Source organism: Ambystoma mexicanum, chromosome 1q (genome assembly GCF_040938575.1).
Source record: "Ambystoma mexicanum isolate Mex_15411 chromosome 1q, UKY_AmexF1_1, whole genome shotgun sequence".
Lineage (NCBI taxonomy): Eukaryota > Metazoa > Chordata > Amphibia > Caudata > Ambystomatidae > Ambystoma > Ambystoma mexicanum.
In genome coordinates, this window is record NC_090922.1 from 1,405,810,917 (window position 1) to 1,405,830,553 (window position 19,637).

At 45.4% G+C, this 19,637-nt stretch overlaps 1 protein-coding gene across 1 annotated transcript in view; it reads right to left on the reverse strand.

The window, feature by feature from the left end:
• LOC138548298 (vitamin D3 hydroxylase-associated protein-like) overlaps positions 1-19,637 on the reverse strand; it is a 428,655-nt gene that overhangs the window by 110,603 nt on the left and 298,415 nt on the right. The window contains exons 11-12 of the mRNA XM_069642266.1: positions 7,241-7,284; positions 4,199-4,238 (exon numbers count right to left, since the gene is read on the reverse strand). Coding sequence (XP_069498367.1) covers positions 4,199-4,238; positions 7,241-7,284 — 84 coding nt within the window. The remainder of the gene's footprint in view (positions 1-4,198; positions 4,239-7,240; positions 7,285-19,637) is intronic.

Here is a 19,637-nt window from a genome sequence, read left to right on the forward strand (position 1 = left end):
ACAAAATTTGTTTTCCCTTTTGGTTTATTTTCTCCCTCTGTCCGCTCACCTGTGCTTCCCTTCCACTCCTCTCTCCTCGCAACATCCCTCTCACCCAGCTCGCCTCCCTTCTTGCCCTACGCCAGCTGATTTGTGTTTTATCGCAGCCTCCCCCTCCACCTGGTACACCTCTTTAACAACACTCCCAGGGCAGCCCCCTGCCCGTGCAGCCCCTTTGGCAAAGGACTGTGAGGCTAAGGACAGCTCCTGCAAAAGCAGCTCCAGATGGTGTCTGCAGGTGTCAGCAGGGGAAGCAGGCATCTGTCAACCAGCAGTGACTGTCAAGTGATGTTGAAGCCCTTGCAGGACAAGGCCGCGGTGTTGAGCAACGCAGGGGTCGGAAGGGGGCCTCAGAATTGATGAGTGTGAGCCAGTCCTCTTATAGTCTAGTGATAATGGTCTGTTCTCATGATATGCGTTGTCCACTAGGCTCTTCTCTAGGTGCCCCCCTCCGTTACCACCTTTCCTTACAGTCCCCCGTAAGGTGTTCTGAGCCGGCTTTCACTGTTGTTTCTCACTGCATGCTGCTATTCTGTTGTTCTCTGCGCACTGTTGTAGCTGTTGTAACCTACTGTTTTTAGCCTGTTCCTAGCGCTTGTGTATCCTTTGTGTTTCCCTTGTCCACCCCTCCTTCCACCCTATAGCCTTCCTGAGCACCCTGGTTGCTGGTTTTCCTTCCTACGCCTCCCTCACCTCCCTCCTTTACACCCACGATGGTGCTATCTATTTCCCCCCTCTTCTCTGTTTCTCTATCTACTATCCTTCTCCTCTCACTAAGACTGATAGGAAGAAGCTTAAGAAGGACACACTGATCCCCAACCCACGACTTCCCATCGCTGACACCTATTTCAGTGCTTCCTCCAGAGAGACGTTCACTGACAGCCTCTTTGTCGTCCCTTCACCCGACCTATGTACCCTTCATATGGTTGCTCTTCTCTCGTCTTAGTCCTCCTCACCTATTAATGGTGGTACAAGATGGGTACAAGATAGGATGTCCTCTTAACCTCTTTCTAGTCCTCCAGAGTCATCATGATTGTCTATCTAAATGGTACCATCCTGGAACAGGGGCCTCGGCACAACCTACTACTATTTGATAGGCGCCTCCCTCGCCTTATCAACTTTCTTCCTTCTGCCATTCCTTTTACCTCTTCTCTCTCTAGTTCCTCCTCCACCTTCTTCCACCACCCTAGCTCCTTTGCCATTTACCTCTGTGGCTCCCTTGCCAAATACATCTCTCCTGGCACTCTTGTCATTTTGGCCTCTGCCTCTCTGGCTCCCTTGCCACCCTCGGCCACCACTTCACTGACTCCATCGCCATTCACAACCTCCTTGGTTCCTCTGCCTCCTCCTCTCTTTACCTCTCAGGCTCCTCTACCACTTCCATTGGGTACCCCTCTCCTCTGTGTCTCTCTCCGGAATTCTTTCAAGAGTGAGAACCTGCTCCACATTGCTACTCTCAACTCTCGCTCTGCTGTCACCTCCTTGAACTTCTGGATCTAAATTTTCTTGCACTTACCGAGACATGGTTTAAGGACAGCTCTGTCACAAGTTGTGGCACACTCCTCCCTGATGGCTAGAAGATCCTCTCCTAGCCCAGGTCCAACAGACCCAGTGGCACAATGGCCCTGATCTTTCCTGAGTGGATTCCTGCCTCCATTATCCAAACCTACTCCTCCTTTGAAAGCCTGGTCTGCATGCTCTCTATTTCTCCTGCTTTCTCTCTGACCTTGGTCCCCTTCTACAGGCCACCTGGCCAGGCCACCCTATGCCTCTCTTAAAGAGCTGACCTCACTTCTTCTTTCCTCCTCTCTACCTCCCAGCATATCCTCCTTGGGGATCGCAACATCCACCTGGACTCTCCAGATTACTCAGAGCTTTCCCGCAACCTTTACGACTCTCTCTCCCTTTTCATTCTTCCCTCTAGTATGAATCACTCTGCAGGGCACTCCTTGGATGCTCTCATCTCATCAGGCATCCCCCTCTCTAATCCTCTCACTGCTCCTCTCTTCTGGACTGACCACTTTCTTCTCTCTTCTCACTTGAAGCTTCCTGTCCCTCTGGCAAAGTCCCACCCAGCACTGCCACTTTTATTTGTGGTCATTTGTCCTATGAAGCGCGTGTCAGTGGCAGCCTTTGCCACCACCTACTCCTGAGGCTGACTCACATCCTGACACAGCCCTTTCCAAACTTCCACTTTCTATCTCTAAAACTCAGGACATCCTTGCCCTGGTAATGAGGATCCACATGAAGCCTGCCAAAAAGTGCAACTCTTGATACGACTATGATCTGGCCGCTCAGAAACGCAAGTGCAGAGCAGCTGAGCGTAAATGGGAAGTGTCAGGTACACCCTCTGACAAAGTGGCCTGCCACCTTCTCCAAAGGCAATATAGACTCTCCATCCACTTTAAAAAGAAGGTCTATATTCAAGCCTGCATCTCTGTGGCCTCTAACAACACAGTGGAACTATTCAAAATCTGCAAGGAGCTGGCCAATCCAATTGCAGTATTGTGCTCTTCCACACCCACCTTAACCCTCTATTCAGCCCTGGCCTCTCATTTCACCACTAAAACCCAGGACACCCTGTCCTCACTCTCTTCTGCTCCCCTCCCACCCTCTACTTCCCACAGGCCTTCCTTGGCTACCCCCTCTCCTCTCCTTCTCTTCTCCCTCTCACCTGTCACACCTGATGAGGTTTCCAGACAAGTCCGGTCTATGAAAGTCTGATCAAAACAGGTGTCTCCCTGACCCTCCAGAACCATTAAGAACAACACTGATTTTCTTGCTCCAGCCTTGGACGATCACTGCAACCACTCTTTGACTCTGGAGTTTTCCCCTCTCCTCTCAAGCATTCCCTTGTGCAACCCCTTCTAGAAAAGCCTTCTGACGACCACTCAATTCTGGCAAACTATCACCCGATTTCTGTCACTCCTTTTGTGGAGAAGTTGGCTATCTCCCAGCTAACCCTCCACACTGAAGCTTTTGGTTGTCTCCATGACCATCAGTCTGGCTTCAGAGCAGCCAGAGGCATGGAAACTGCTCTCCTGAACACCTGTGAAAATCTGCTCTCCAACCTTGACACTAACTCTCCCTCTGTCCTCATTCTCCTTGTTCTTTCCTCTGCTTTTGGCACAGTGAACCACAACATCATGATCACTCATCTCTGTGATACCCTGGGCATCATGGATCAGTCTCTGGCATGGCTGTCCTGTATCCTCTTGGACCGACCCTCCCAGGTTGAACTTGGTTCCTTCCTCTCCACCACCACACTCTCCACACGTGGTGTTCCCCAGGGCTCTATTCTCTCACCCTGGTTTTTCAATGTCTATATGACCCTTTGGCCCTCTTGATCGCTACCTTTTCCTATATCTTTCAGTGTTACGTGGATGATATGCAGCTCTCTTTCAGGCTGCCACCCCCTGCCTCCTCGCTCATCCCTGATTGTGATCTGTGACTGAATGCCAGTAAGATGGCGATCCTTTTCATTGGTCCCCCTGCTCCTGCTTTTCACCTCTCACTCTGGCCAGACTCCCTTGCCCCTGTGCCCTCACCCTCTTGTGTGGCAAAACACCTTGGGGTCATCTTCGACTCCTCTGTCTCTTTCTCTCCACACATCAGGGACATTGCCAAAATGTCCCACTTCCAACTGCACCTCCTTAAAGGTATTCTTCCTTTTCTCACCTTCACCCAGAAGCTCACTGACTCCAGAGCCCTGGTTCTCTCTAGGCTGGATTACTCTAGGCTGGATTATAAAGCATGACTTTCACCCAGAGGGCAGTACATAATAATCACCATTGTTGATGCTGACAGGTACCAGGTGTTCAGGCTGATTAAGACTTGCGAAACGTCATTAAGTTAGCCTCAACATGGCGCAGAGGGGGAAGAGCGTTTTTGGGACGACTGTTCTCCTATCTTGTGACTTTCAACACTTTCAACAGTTTTGTTTCCTGACCTTTTTGCTAATAAATGTGACCTGTGGTAGCCATGCGAGTGTCTTGCGGCTGCCAGGGCGTCTTCTTGTGCACTCCCTATGACTACGAATGCAAGGGCTTCGAACACTAGCCGACTCATTCCGCCTCCTTTAGGAAGCAGTACACAGAAAGGGATATGACCTAAGAGATATTCCCGCTGCTTCACCCTTCCCAAAGTCATACATACACACCTGTGTTTCAGCATTCTGCGCCCAGAGGTCTTTCGCAGAACTGTGAACAAAAAGTACAATTCTGTGTCAGTTTTAAGGTAATAAAAGCAAATGACGACATTTTGTTTAACCTTCTTGACCGATTGGCGGACGTATAAAGCAAAGTAATTTGATTTTCATCCTTTTTAAAGCTATAAATAATTCATGTGATTATTTTTTTATTTTTTTAAATAAGAACATCTTAAAGGTTTAGGATGATTTTCCTCCCACACTTCTCTCCTCTCCACTCCCTTTTCTCTTCTTCTCTTTGTACTCCTCCTCTTCCCCTGCCCCTCCTTATTTCCTCTCCTGTCCTTAAACTCCTACCAGCACTGCCATGCTCTCACCTTCCCCTGCACCTCTGTACTCTGACATATAACTTGCTGTAAACCCCTTTCATAGCTGAGGGGGGCTGGGGTTGTGTTGGATAATGATCTGATTGGGAAACGCTTGAATAACTATCTGAGTGGTGAGAGTATGCTCTGTGATTGGATATGCCTTGTGTATTGGCAAGCAGACCACGCTGCCCCCAGAGGCATTACCACAAGCACTGAAGCCTATAAGACAGTTTGGAGAAAGGTTGCACCCGGACATCTGACTGAGCCACCTGACGCCTTGTGGACTAGATTTCTTCTGTACCCCACATCCTTGCTTCCACCCGTCTGGCACAGCAGAGCCACCAGTCGACACATCCTATTTGAGGCAGTCATCACTAATCAAGCCTTTTCAAGATGCTCCCCATATTAAGGACCGGGCGGAATCTTCCGCTGCATACAGAAGTGCTGAGGACACCTGTGTGATGTTCTCAATGGTTGCAAGAGTCTATAATAGGGAGCATGTGGATTGGATACCCCTTCTCAAGGCGCCCTAAGAACTCCTATCCCCTGCCTTTAGATTCATACTACTTCTATCCAGAATAGGATTTTTCACACATAACATGCCATATAGTTATGACTGGTTTTATTAGTTCACACTGTTTTTGGTGCTCCATTTCACATCTGATTTCTTTAGTTTTTTGGGCTGAGCCATTGCAGTCTCTGTTCCTAAATGAAAGAAATGCCGGCAGGTCTCAGGGGGTGGTACCTGTCCATGTGGTGTACTGCATGCCTTCACTAATGATCATGTAAGGGTGACAAAAGGTGACGTTAAAGGTATAGAGCCAGAAATGCTTCCCTCTCTGCTGGAAGAGATTTCATTTATAGTGCAGTCGTTTTTTTTTTAATGATTGGATGATAGAATCAGAATGGCTTTGAGAGTCTACCCACGATAAAATAGCGAATATATATGTAATTGTAAGGTGCGCGTGAAAGGCCGTGGGGCCTTACAGAAAAATACCAGGTCCCTGTGACAGGCAGGTGGCAAGGATGCAGAAGACGAGACAGCCCAGCAGTTTTGTCCACAACTAGTGTGCCATAGCTTCTACCCTTGTACGAGCCTTTCAGGAGAACTTATGTAAGCTCCAACACCAAGGAAGTCTCCAACATCCAGGATGAGAAGCAGGATAGCTGTGCGTATCAACCAGGGAGACACAAAAGGAGTGTGAGGACAGTTGAAACCCCAGGACTGTGGGAGACTGTGAACTGACCGTCCACCATGAGGACAAATCTAGGAAAGGGAGTTGTAAGCTACAAATTTGAACTAGTAAGCAAATGGGAAGCCCTCTTTTTGCCAGTGATGTCATGTATTGTCATTACTAATAGTTTGCCCCAATCTGTAAATGGTATACAGTCGTTTTGCCAGCAGGTTATTTTTCGATTAGTTTTTTTATGAAAATAATTAATCGAAAAAACAAATAGAAAAATAAAGGGGTGTGTAAGGGGACAAAAGGGGTAGGGAGTTATGGATAGGGATTACATTATAGGGAAGGGTAGGTTTAGGGGGCCACCAATATTTCAAAAAATGCTTTTCAATTAGTAGTCTTTCAATGGGTTTTTTCGATTCGTTTTTTTTACCTAAAATATTAATTGAAAAAACGAATTGAAAAATAAAGGGGTGTATAAGGGTATAAAAAGGGTAGGGGGATAGGGATGGGGATTAAATAATAGGGAAGTGAAGGTTTAGGCCGGGGAACCGCCAATAGACCATTTTCCCGATGAGCGGTTTTGCAATGAGTAGTTTAAAAAGTAATCAGACAAAAAACTGCTGGCTTAAGAACATAGAACCCTGTAACTAGTGCTAATAATCCCTTTAAAAACATATGTGTGTTTGCCACGTGTTGATTCCACTCGAATTCTTGACAGGATCAACAACAAACACAGATAGTCACATTAGACGAGGAGGAATTTCATAGAAAAAGAACACATATGAGACCGCTTAACAATTGAATCCAAGTCATCTGATTCCTTGGATTTTGTTTATCACAAGCAAAATAGTTTGGAAAGGCATTTGCTGATTATGAATAGTGAGGAACCTGCGCTTTCCCATGCATAACCTAATTCTATCAGGGCAAGCATCACTGATGCATTAAATAGTGATCAATCAATAGCTGGTATGACATCTCCGGAATAGAAATAGTAATTTATCTGCTATGCACCCTGGCTCAGGAACACATTACTAATGCCCCCTCCACCGTACACTCCATGATGGACCCTGATCTCCAAAGAACATCTTGCCAATTGCTATTTGCTTCACTCAACCTTACCTATCCCCCTCCAAAAACCTCCTACACGCATGTTACCGCTGCTGATTCCAGCTACCTCTGCAATACCTGTGCTCTACCTGTAGCCTCCACATAGGAGTTCATCATTCCAATGCTTCTCAGCTGGGTTTGCTCTTTTTCAATCCCATCCAGACATCCTTATATGTATAACATTTTCTGGTCCAGTCGTGGATATCATTGGAATAACTGGAACTGCTTTGATGACACAATGTACTATGCAGGAGCACTGTGCACCTTAATTAATTGTGCAAACCAACACAGTTCTGGACACGGGAATTGATGGTTGAAATCAGAAACCACAAATAACCATAATGTGTATCCTTGAAAATCAGTGCGATGATCCGGGTTGTCGCAAAATGGCTCACCTGCGTCCACAGAGTGCTGTTAAATCTTTGGAAATCCGTGGACACTAGGATAGAAAAAGCATTTGATCGCATGTAATAATTCTACTATATGAATAATATAACATATCGAAGATATTGAAAATATTTAAGATAATTGCAAACAAACACAAGTTACAATGTAATGAAGCCAAAAAAGATTTCCTGAATGTTCCGAGTCTAGAGCGATGGATTCCTGTCTGATCAACCATCCTTCCATCAATCCTGAAATGCAAACCCTAACCTAAGGAAGACCGCTGGACACCTGGCTCAGGAGCTTTAGGGTTCAGGAATCAATCTAATCGTCAGAGCACTGAATAGTCTGCCCAATGCCAGGCTTGGCTGAGAGTGCACTGCCACTGAGAGGGCCTTTAAAATAGACGGTCTACCCACAAGGACGTACAAATATTCACAACAAAAAAAAGGGAACAGACACATAGGACCTTGTGCGTGTGCTTTCACCCAAACAGTTCCATGGATAGGTTGGGAACAGTAGTGCATGTAATGCCAGAGGAAGAAACTACTATTCTTAACCTTCTATCTTTTAATTTGCATGAATAACAATGTACAAAGAAATCATTATTAAAAAACATTTCCCTTTTCCAGCTAAAACATTTTTACTCGCTCATAAAATACTCCCATTAGGAAATGGACTTACATGTTTTCTTCCCAAAAAATCATTTTACTCCCAACATCATAAAATAGGGAGTAAAATACTCCCACTTCAAAATATTATCTGGAGCCCTGCTGGTAGGTATCTAGTATTTCATCAAGTAGGGTGCTTGCAGTGACTTGATGGTGCTGACAACTTTGAATCAAGGGGATGAAGTTGAACTGTTATAGTGAATACATACTGACCAAGTTCAGAGGAAGATCGACCAGTGAGATGGCTGTGATGCAGTCAAACATTCCTAGGAAGGCTTATCAGTGTATGGACTCCAGAGACTAATAATGTGGAAATCAACTGAAATAATCGTGCTAGAATTGCAAAAATGTGGTTTAATTCAAACTAGACTTTATCTCAGTAAAGCGCACTTGTATGTCAATAAATACACTTCCACATACAGCTTGAAGCAAAAGCACTCAGACACAAAATAGTGCTAAAATGTAACTTTTATTCAATAATAAACATTAAAACAAAAACAAGTCAGCATGCACTTACAAATTGTTGCTTGGCTCCATAGCCGTAGTGTTAGCGCCACGTGTTCTGTCCCACCCCCGGGACTTCTTCAGGCTAAAATTTCAGCCTTAGGATTCTGAGCCGTTTATCTAGGGTCAAACAGGAAGTAAAACCTACTCTTTCACGATCATGTGATCAACCTATGTTGGTCTCTGTAGATACTAAAAACTGGCAGCCATATTGGCCTAGTCAAATTGTATGGGCTTATACTCTTTTTAGTTCAATAATTCACTATATGTTCAAATAAAACATGTGATACTCAATTATTTAGTGTCAGATTACATTCCCAATTCTGCTGTTTAAATATCAATTTCTAAAAAAAATGTTTGGCTCGATGATAAAATATCTCACAAATAACACGTACTATAAATTGGTCACACCCGTGCGGGTCCGCGCGTCTCAACGCTATCTTCGGTAGTGACCCGACGTGTGTTTACCCTCTACATTGGTTTCCTTTGATCCTCTTACTTCCTTGCCTTTTATCCTGTTCCTGGATTTCCCCCCTTCTTACTCGTTCATCGCTATTCTGGATACCCTGGAACCACGAACTTCCTGGAACTCTGAACGCGTCCTGCGACCTGAAGAGGCTCGGGCGAGCCTATTCAAGACCCAACCATCCACAGGAAGAGTCCTGCGGCCGAACAAGGGAGATCCCGATCACAGGTGAGACAGGGGAAGATTTACGACAGTTTGAGACGCCAAACGATCAATACGGATTCTACCATGGAGAATGCTATTCAGGACCTGATGCGCGGAATGCAAGAACTTCCCACAGAGATGCAGAATTTAAAAGCCGAGAATGCAGCGCTAAGACAGCTTGTCTTGTCACGTGACCCCGCGAACAACGACAGCGTATTATTGGGAGGAGTGGTTGATAAATACGATGGTTCAACAAAGACCTTACGTGGATTCCTGGATTCTTGTTTGGTACATTTTACCTTCAAGCCCTACTATTTCTCAACTCCTAGGGCTAAGGTGGGCTTCATAATATCGCATCTTTCCGGTAATGCCCTTACATGGGCCACTCCTTTTCTAAATTCAGGGGATGCTCTCCTGGATGATTATGAAGGGTTCATTGCGGAACTCAAGACCATGTTCGACCGACCAGAGCTGGTCCACAGTGCTCAAGAGAAGTTACTTGACTTCCAACAAGGATCCCAAGACATGTTGACCTATGTTACCATATTCAAACAGCTAGCCAAAGAGGCGGACTGGCCCCTGGAAACCAGTTTTACCTTGTTTCGCAGAGGTCTAATGAAGAGATCAAGGACGAGTTAGCCAGGGTGGCACGTCCTAGTTCATTCCAGGCCCTCCTGGACTTGTCTATGCAAATAGACTTCAGAATCCAAGAAAGAAAGGCCAAAAAGAAGAAGAATAAAGTCTCAATTCAAAGAAACTCCCCAGAGAATACTACAAGGACAGAATCTGCCAGGAATCCGAGCACTGATTCTGAACCCATGCAACTTGGAGCCTTTCGTGGACCAATTTCCCCGCAGGAAAGGTTAAGAAGGATACACACAGGCTTATGCATGTATTGTGCCTCAGATAAACATCTAGTTAAAGAGTGTCCTCGGGCTCATCCCCGACACTCGGGAAACGCCAGCTCCCGATCCAGGCCTTTTTATCGCCATCCAAGGACGCGGTCTACCCCATACTGGCCTTGGTGGATTGCGGAGCAATGGGAGTCTTCATTGATCAAGATTGTGTCAGAAGTCATAACATTCCATATGAAGCAAGAAGTTTTTCACAGCCAGTGGAAGCAATTGACGGAAGACCTCTTTCCTCAGGACCCATAAGTCTGCAAACAAGGGAGATCCATCTTTCCATAAATCATCAAGAAAGAATTGTGTTTGACATTATAAAATCAGCCCATTGCCCCTTGGTTCTGGGCATGCCCTGGTTACAAAGGCACAATCCATATATTAACTGGACGGCCCGATCCTTATTCCTGGGCTCGGAGTTCTGTATGAGCCATTGTTTAAGCCTGGATACCTCAGTCACAGCTCCTATAAGTCTACCAAGGTGTCCAGAGACACCACTCATGGTTTCCAATATTGTACAAGTTCCAGAGATCTATCAAAGGTATGCTGATGTATTCTCTACTGCCATTGTTCAATCCTTACCTCCACATAGACCCGAAGACTGTGCCATAGATACTGAACCCTCAGCAGTGATTTCCTTTGGCAGGATGTTTATCCTTTCAGAACCCGAAAAGAGAGCCCTCTGGGAATACCTAGACACTAATCTTGAGAACGGCACCATAAGACCTTCAAAATCACCAGCTGGTGCTTCATTGTTCTTCGTTCCAAAAAAGGATACCAAAGAGCTTAGACCTTGCCTGGACTATCGGGGCCTAAATCAATACACCCTGAAAGACAGATACCCACTACCCCTGATCTCGGATATCCTTGAAGCTGTGAGAGGTGCAGTGATATTCACGAAACTGGATCTTGGAGCTGCTTACCATTTGATCCGTATCTGGGAAGGAGACGAATGGAAAACAGCCTTTAGAACACCCTTTGGTCACTTTGAATACCTAGTCATGCCCTTTGGTCTGACTAATGCTCCCGCAGTCTTCCAGCGTTTTATGGATAGGGTGTTCTCTGACATGTTATTTCTCAATGTTATCGTCTACTTGGATGACATATTGATCTTCTCCAAGGTTTCCTTGAAACATGAAGAACATGTAAAAGCAGTACTTCAACGTCTCTGTGAAAATCAGCTCTTAGCCAAACCAGAAAAATGTTTGTTTCGTGTTACATCAGTTCACTATCTGGGATTTGTCCTTAGTTCATAAGGAATTAGTATGGACCCTTGAAAGGTGAAGGCCATACTGGCTTGGCCCGCCCCAACATCTGTTAAGCAAATACAATCCTTCCTGGGGCTTGCCAACTTCTACCGGAAATTCATTCCCACCTTTTCCGAGATTGTTCAACCCATTGTTAATCTCCTGAAGAAAGACGTTCCATTTAACTGGTCTATACCACAAGACAAGGCATTCCAACGCTTGAAAGAAGAATTCACTCAGGCCCCCATCCTGGCACAACCTGACATAAATCATCCTTTTCTAGTGGAAACTGATGCCTCCAATTACGCCATAGGAGCAGTTTTAAAACAAGAATCCGATGATACGTTGGAACATCCCATTGCTTATCTCTCACGGACCCTGACCACCAGCGAGACTCACTACTCAGTTATGGAGAAGGAGTTATTGGCTATTCGCCATGCCTTCACTGAATGGAGACATCTACTCCTAGGTGCTAAATATCCAGTTCAAGTCCGTACTGATCATCGAAATCTTCAGGTCCTGCAATCCATGGAGTGCAGGAACAGTAGACAAGCTCGATGGGCCTACTTCTTTGCTCAATATCAATTTCAAATTTCACATATTCCTGGATCGCAAAACTTGATTGCCGATGCCCTTTCTCGGCGTCCCAACTACGTTCCCTTGGAGGATAAGATCTATCCTAAAATGTTTCCACCCACAATCTTTGTAGCTCCAGCGATCAATCTCCTGGAAGAAATCAGAGTACAGACTCAATTATCTGAACTCTGGAAGGACATATCGAAGAAAAATCCCTGGCGTCTAACAATCAAGGAAGGATATTAATTCAAGAACAATTCAGTGGTCATTCCGACAAAAGAACTTCAACAGAAGGTAATGAATCTATGCCATGATACTCTTCACTCCGGCCATCGAGGAGTAACCAACACCTTCTGTCTTATACAAAGACAGTTCTGGTGGCCAGGGATGAAGTCCAGTGTAGTTCAATACATCAAGACCTGTGCTATTTGTAGTCAGAACCAATACGATAATCAGAGGCCGGCGGGTCTGCTTCTACAACCTACGTTGCCAACCAGACCCTGGGAAGTTATTGCCACTGACTTCATTGTTGAATTACCACCTTCCCGAGGATATACAACCATCATGGTAACCATTGACTTGTTCACTCATCTAGCTCATTTTACACCATTGTATAAACTACCATCTTCCTCAGAACTTGCTGATATTTTCCTGGAACATATTTTTCGTCTTCATGGCCTTCCTTCCAAGATTATTTCGGATCGGAGACATCAGTATAGTTCACAATTCTGGAAACATCTCTGTCGTGTTCTATGAATCCAACGTGCCCTTTCTTCAGGCTATCATCCACAAACCAATGGGGCAACGGAACGAGTAAATCAAATCCTGGAACAATATCTTCGTTGTTTTGCCACCAAGGTTCAAGACGATTGGTCTCTCCTTATACCTTTAGCCGAATTCTTCTACAATAACTCAGATCATTCAGCTCTCAAGATCAGCCCTTTCTATTGCAGTCAAGGTTATCACCCGTCTGTTTTACCATCAGTTCTTCCTGAATCTACTCCGGTACCTACCCTTGACTCTTGGATTCAGACGCTGATCGACTTACAAAGAGAGGCCAAGGATCAGTTAGAACAGGCCCAGACTCGAACCAAAAGATATGCAGACTTTATGAGCAGACCATCACCTTCCTATTCAGTTGGTGATCAAGTCTGGCTAGCCTTGAAACTGTTACCTCGACATCTACGACCAAACAAATTAGCTCCTCGCTATTATGGTCCATTTTCTATAAAGGAGATCATCAATCCTGTCTCCTTCCGACTTAAGCTCCCGGATTCCTGGAAGAAGATACATACAGTCTTCCATACTTCCCTGTTGAAACCCTACGTTAGTTCTACTCGAAAACCCTTCAAACCCACACCTGTTGTTGTGGACGACCAGTTGGAATATGAGGTGTCCAGGATATGTGATTCCAGGTATAGGAGGGGTTGACTACAATATCTGGTCGAGTGGAAAGGCTACCCCCCTAGCGAGAGAACATGGGAACCAGTTTCTAATTTAAAGACCCCTCGTTTGCTCAGAAGATTCCATCTTATTCACCCAGGCAAGCCTGGAGGAACCAGTCTTCGGAGGGGGCATGCTGTCATGACCCGGCGAAATTGCCCCTTCTGGACCTCATGGTCATTTTCACGAAGGGCTTGCACTCCTTGTTCCTCCCAACATGGCCGTACCAAGCTCCGTGCTACGTACTAGCTTTCACGTCGTGCCACGTACTATAAATTGGTCACGCCCCTGCGGGCCCGCGCATCTCAACACTATCTTCAGTAGTGACCCGACGTGTGTTTACCCTCTACATTGGTTTCCTTTGATCCTCTTACATCCTTCCTTGCCTTTTATCCTGTTCCTGGATTCCCCCCCCTTCTTACTCGTTCATCGCTATCCTGGATACCCTGGAACCACGAACTTCCCGGAACTCTGAACGCGTCCTGCAACCTGACGAGGCTCGGGCGAGCCTATTCAAGACCCGAACCATCCACAGGAAGAGTCCTGCGGCCGAACAAGGGAGATCCCGATCACAGGTGAGACGGGGGGAGATTTAGGACAAGAAGACTCTAGAATTGAGCGGCAGCTCATAAATCTCTTACAATATACAATAAAAATCTCTTGTATATTACTCGTTACTCCCCAATAGGAGAGTAAAACCTTAATGTATGTTCTGTTTAGGACGCTCTGCCACAACCCTTAACTGCACAGTCATGGTCGCCTACATTTTTAAGCAAACTACTGTGAAGTCATGAACGTCTCATTGAAATCCTGTGCCTCATTCTGAAGAAGGGTGTTGTGCGGTGGGGGCGAAAGTGACTGACTGGAAATGGCTGGGTGAAAGTGAAAGAGAAGATAAACTTTTTAATGCTCTTTAGCCAGCCTCTACGATATCCGTTATCCAGTAAATTCCATTTAGCGTGGTGAGCATGGGGTAAAGATGACTTCCCTTTTTGTTAGCTTTGCATTAGTGCTGGGCTATGCAAGTTAAAACACCCATAATATAACAGAGTCACGTGGTAAGCAACCTAGGGTTGGTAAAGGGCCAAGCAGATATATCTTCTATATTTAAAAAGGTGAAATGTGTTGATTTGTGGTTCGGTTTGTGGCTTTATGAATGTTCCTTATACATTCCACACCATTTCACCAATATGCACCAGATTTTGCATAGTTATCTGTTATGACCCTCCAGACAATACTGGCTACACGACATTTTGACGCATTTTGACGCACCAACTTGTTCCCTGGATTTCAGAAAAAGTAAAAAAAGTGTGTGTGTTTGTGGCTGGGTGATACACCTCCCATTTCCCCGGATTTCAGCATAATTCTACATTTGTTTGTGGGTTTGTGGCTTGGTGAAGCGTTGTTCCTGATACAATTCCACACTGTTTCACCAATCTACACCAAATTTTGCATAGTTTCCTGTTAGGAGCTTCTGGATATTACTGGTTATATAACATTTGGACACCCCTTCCCATTCAAATGGATTTCAGCACCTTCACAAATGAGACGGTTGCCTGAAATCGGCCAAACATCAATGTGGTTATTGAAGGACCGGTCTTCAACCTTCGCCAGCATTGTTTCTGGTACATTTGCAACGTAATGCACCACAACAAACTGCACCACACCAAGAGAAGGGGACAGGTAGGGAGAGAGCACAGTAGGTCCCAGTATGCAGCAGCACACCAACTGTTGCCTCCCCGCAACGTCTGCTCCGGGGTATGTCAGCAAGTCACAGAAACCCATTCTCAGCGCAGTTTACTTCAGAGTTCAAAGCTCATCAAGCGATAAGCGAATTGGAACAACTTACAGGATCATTGAATTTCAACAATTGTTGAGAGTGTTGTCATATCTGTCCACAGAACTCGTTCACTTTTTGCTAGTAAACAATAAATCGCCAGATGACACTAAGGGGTTCAGGCTGGAATTAGAAGGATGCAAGATGCACATTTTTCTATTCATTTATGCAGTTAGTGAATAGGGCCCTATATTTAAGAACTGGTGTTTATTAGGAATAGCCATTACATTCTCTGAGAGGGTATAGTGAAAAGGTCAAAATGCTTACTAAAAGTATGAATTAGTCTTTTTATCAGATGAAAGATCAAGGGCCAAGTTGAGTTGCAAGGGAATCCAGTCTGAGGTTTGACCTGCTGAAAATAATGACCTGTAGGAGTTTGGACTTTTAAAATCGGAGCAGGATGCAGTCAGGATTCATTGTTGGCTGTACCCTCACACTGGATGAATGGGCACTTTTGTTGATTCTGTTACGCTCACCTGGTATCCACAGGGACGCCACCCAGCTGGGTTACTCGCTGGTATGCTTCTCAGCTTTGCCCTGATGTGGTCTGCGGGGAAGGTTCTACCTGAAAATACAGAAGGACTGTGTTCAAGACTGACCGACTGGGGTAGGTATCCTCCCTCCTCCCCTGTATGATTTCAGTCCCTCTGGTGCCCTCTCCTCACCTTGTGGTAGAATTAGGCGTGCTCACCGTCCTGCCTTCTTTGCCTTCTTTGCAGGGGTGCGTTGTCTTTCATGGGCGAGTGCGGTCCAGTTACTTCACTGACGTCGGCCCGTTTGATATTGTTCAGGAAGGTCTTATTGCTGTTCTTTAGTTTTGTTGCTATCCTGCATGCCTTTCTTTGTTTAAAATGTCTCTTTTTTCTCCCTTAGGTATGCAGAGCTTTAGCGCGGCGAACTGGCTTGTTTGAGCCCCTCTGGTAAATGATGGCACATTAAGAGCGCTATGATGCGGTAAGTAAGCGTTATGCGCAGCGTTGCAAAGTCCTTTGCTAACCTGTGTTTTCCTTCCTTGTAGGTCGCGGTGTTCTTCAGCGCAAGTGGAATGCCGGAGTGGTGCCAGCCGAGAGGCGACCAACCAGGTAAGCCTTTTGAGCAGTTCGTAATTTGTAAATGTCTCTACTGCTTTCTTTAATGTTGCCTCTATCTTCCTCTTTCAGGTCGTTCTGTCCGGGAGGCGTGCAGATTCGTGGAAGCTGTTCTCAGTAGCTGCGAGTGTTTAAAGATGAAGACTGCAGGTAAGATGCTGCTGCTGATGATGTTCCTTTTGTCTCCTTGCAGGTTCTGCTTCTCTGAGGTTCGAGGGAATAGCTGGACACAGTGAGCGTCACGTTGCAAGCTGCAAAGTAACGCGAAGCGTGTTGTCTTGCTCGGGTGTGGTTTAAATAGCCCCAACAAAATAGTCCAGGTAAAGTAGTCCCTAGGCTACCACACCCAAAACACTAGACTGCATAGCTTGGTTCTTAGGAACCAAGCTATGTGGATGCCTCCATGTTGGCTGACAATACAATAAAGTAGTTCCCAAGCACATTGTTTTTCATGGTGTATGAGCCTGGCGCCATAGGTGTCAAGACTGGCCCCATGAGGGCTTTTGAAGAGGATGCCAGGCTCTAGAGGCCCGAGTCCTGACTCCACCTGGCCAATGGGTTTGCCAGAGGGGGTTTTGGGCGAGGGTCGTGACAGACTTCAATTGATGGATGCACCCCAGTTGGAAAATCCACTGTCAGGGCTGAGGTAGGATCCACATCTTCGGGATCAGCGCACAGTTATTTCTAGTTGTTACATGTTGTGGGGTATTCATTAACTTTATGGAATTGTTTGGAATTGTATGTAGGATTTAGAATGAAGCATCCTATGTGGAAGGACAACTCAGAATTGTTGGGTTTGATAAGGAAGGAGAGGGAGACTGGAAGGAGCAGGCGGGCATATGGGGACTCTGACATACTTGCTGTACTACATGAAAAAATAAGACGTTTTGGTAACTGGTGCTTGCTATTCCTAAGTCCTTGTGATCATAATAGCGTTCTAGACAAAGTTTTGTCCAACTGAAGTAGGTCACTGGCAGAGGGACTTCCAACCGCATATCGCTCATCCTGGATGATTCTGTCTAAGAAGGACACGGTTGCTTCTTTTGGTGAATTCTTGTTTATAGGTGCTAAGAGAGTCTCGGTATCTGAGCAGGTGTTTCCTAATGTGATATAAAAACAACACATAGAGCATGTTGGTATTCTAGGAGCTCAACTACTGGTGTAACCCAGACATCTCTCCATGATGAGCTAGTGTGTTCTGTTTTCCTTCTTGGCTAGGAGTTGGGCACCTGAGCAATCAAACAGCACCTTTCAGGGTGTTGATAAACAAGTCAGCCCCAAACAACAACATCTGTCAGGTAAGAAATGTTAGGTAAGAAATTAATTCCTAACTAGAAATGGAACTGAATACTAAATATGTGAAAAATCAGTAGCCCTGAAACACATAATGTGATCAACCGCAATATAGCCATTACTACGCATGACAGTAAAAGAAATGTGTCAACTATTGTCTTACTGCAGTCCTGAAGGATGGTCATCTTCCTCCACCAGAAGCATGGTTACCTGCATCATATTCTGAGGAACGGGTTGTTAGGGAGAATTCTCCAGAATGGCTAATTTCCCTTATCTCTTGAGTCCCTCAGCAGTGTTGCTGGATTTCTAGGGTTTAATCTGTTTCACCTGGTAAGAGTGTGAGCCTTTTCCCCCCTCTTACATGTGTTTTGCTGTGTGTTGTACATTGTGTGCTCATGGACTTTGGAGTCTCACCCACCCCATAGGCACCATCTTTTTACTGTGCGTCACCCAGCACCTTTAGTGCAGTGACACAGGGTTGTCTTTTCAGACTTCCCGCTTTAAACTCCATTTTCTGGGACTGACTACTGTCTCCCAGAACATGTAAAGTTTCCATTGACTTTACTAGTCTTTTTAAATTTACAGACCCAGTACAACCTATCTTCCAATAGAGTACTGGAGGGGTTAATAGTGATCCCCTTTTGTCTGATTCTCATGGAACATTAGTATGCTCCCCTTTTTCTAAGATCTGGCTGGAGGCAGTGGTATCTACCATTTTTATTCTACCGCAAGCTATGAAAATAGCCTTGGTACCGTTAGAGGCTATGGGGGTAGCCTCAAACTCTAACCCGCTGGACCCCTTTTATTTTTATTTGGTTCTGGTCGGGTTTATTTGCAATTTCTTTTTGTAAAGGTCTTTCTCGTGTTTTACTTGGCGCGCCAAACCAGGTTTGGTTCCTTTGTTCGCCGTTCTTTGGCGGGCTTCTTCACAGAAGCCCTCCTTAGGCGCCTGAGTGTCTGGGTGGACAGGATGTGAGGGAGGGGTTTGAAGCACCCTGCGCACCCAAGTCGTACTCTAGCTTGATTGACTAGGTGTTTATGTTTTTATACCAGTTTGTTTTCACACAGGTACAATATGATTGCTAAAAACATAAATAAACCTTCAAAAAACATAAAAAACATAAAAATATAAACAAACCTTTAAAACTCCAATAGTGCTTCTGGAAATGGGTCAACATAGTGCAGACATCAGCTATGAGCATTCCCTATGGAAGGTTCACCTAAGCTCTGAGTGAGTCGTTTTGAGGCAAAGGAGGAATTCCTTTTGCACAGAGGAGTACTCTCTTGAACAAAATTACATTCAGCAACGCTGCTTATGTGAATATCTATGTGGCAGAAAATCCTTAGCAGGAATTTTCCCATACAGGGCATCTTTGAAAAGGGCTGGAGAGAGGCTTTTTTCTGCCTACTGTTTCACTGCTGGAGGTCCAAGAGATTGGAAGCCTTTAAAGCAGTGAATGGTAGCAGTTTATCAGCCTAGCCTTTACAACCTCGAAGGTAAGGGAATGGTGCCCGCCCAAGTCATGAGGCTTTTATGCGCTCTTCATTGCTCCCCAAAGTCTAGTCACATTTTCTCAAATCATGTTTTAGAAATCAGAGATGGCCACTGTGATTAGGTCCCATTATTTAGGCTAGTGGAGGGGCTGTGGAAACCTTGGTTGCCGGGAACCCCACCCGGCCATGATGTAGGTCCCTGTGGTGGTACTTAGAGGAACTCCCTGACCCCTAGATCCCTCTGTATCCTTGTGGGTATTTCATCCAAGGCATCCCAGGGCCAGCAACCACACTTGGTCATAGAGGCTCGTGATTTGAATCCAAGAACTTTCAGACCCTTGTTAGTTTGCCCTTGAGGTTCTGGAAGAGAGAGGCCACCACCTTTGTGCCCATCCCCATGAAGTCCCCAGAAAGGCAGGACATTTCAAATGTGTATTTTGATCCTCTCAGAGCAAGGAGAAGCAATGCAGAGATACAAGAAGAGAATTGGGCTGACATCTACTGGAACGCGACTTGGGCTTTGTAGACTACTTCCACCCACTAGGGCAGTATTTTGCGGGTTGGATGCCGCAGTCCCCCAGGAGTAAAAGTCCATGCATGTATAAGAAAGAAAAGTGAGGCACTTAAAACCCATGCACGAAAGTAACTTTTCAAATTGCACCAAATAGGAAATCAATGAATGA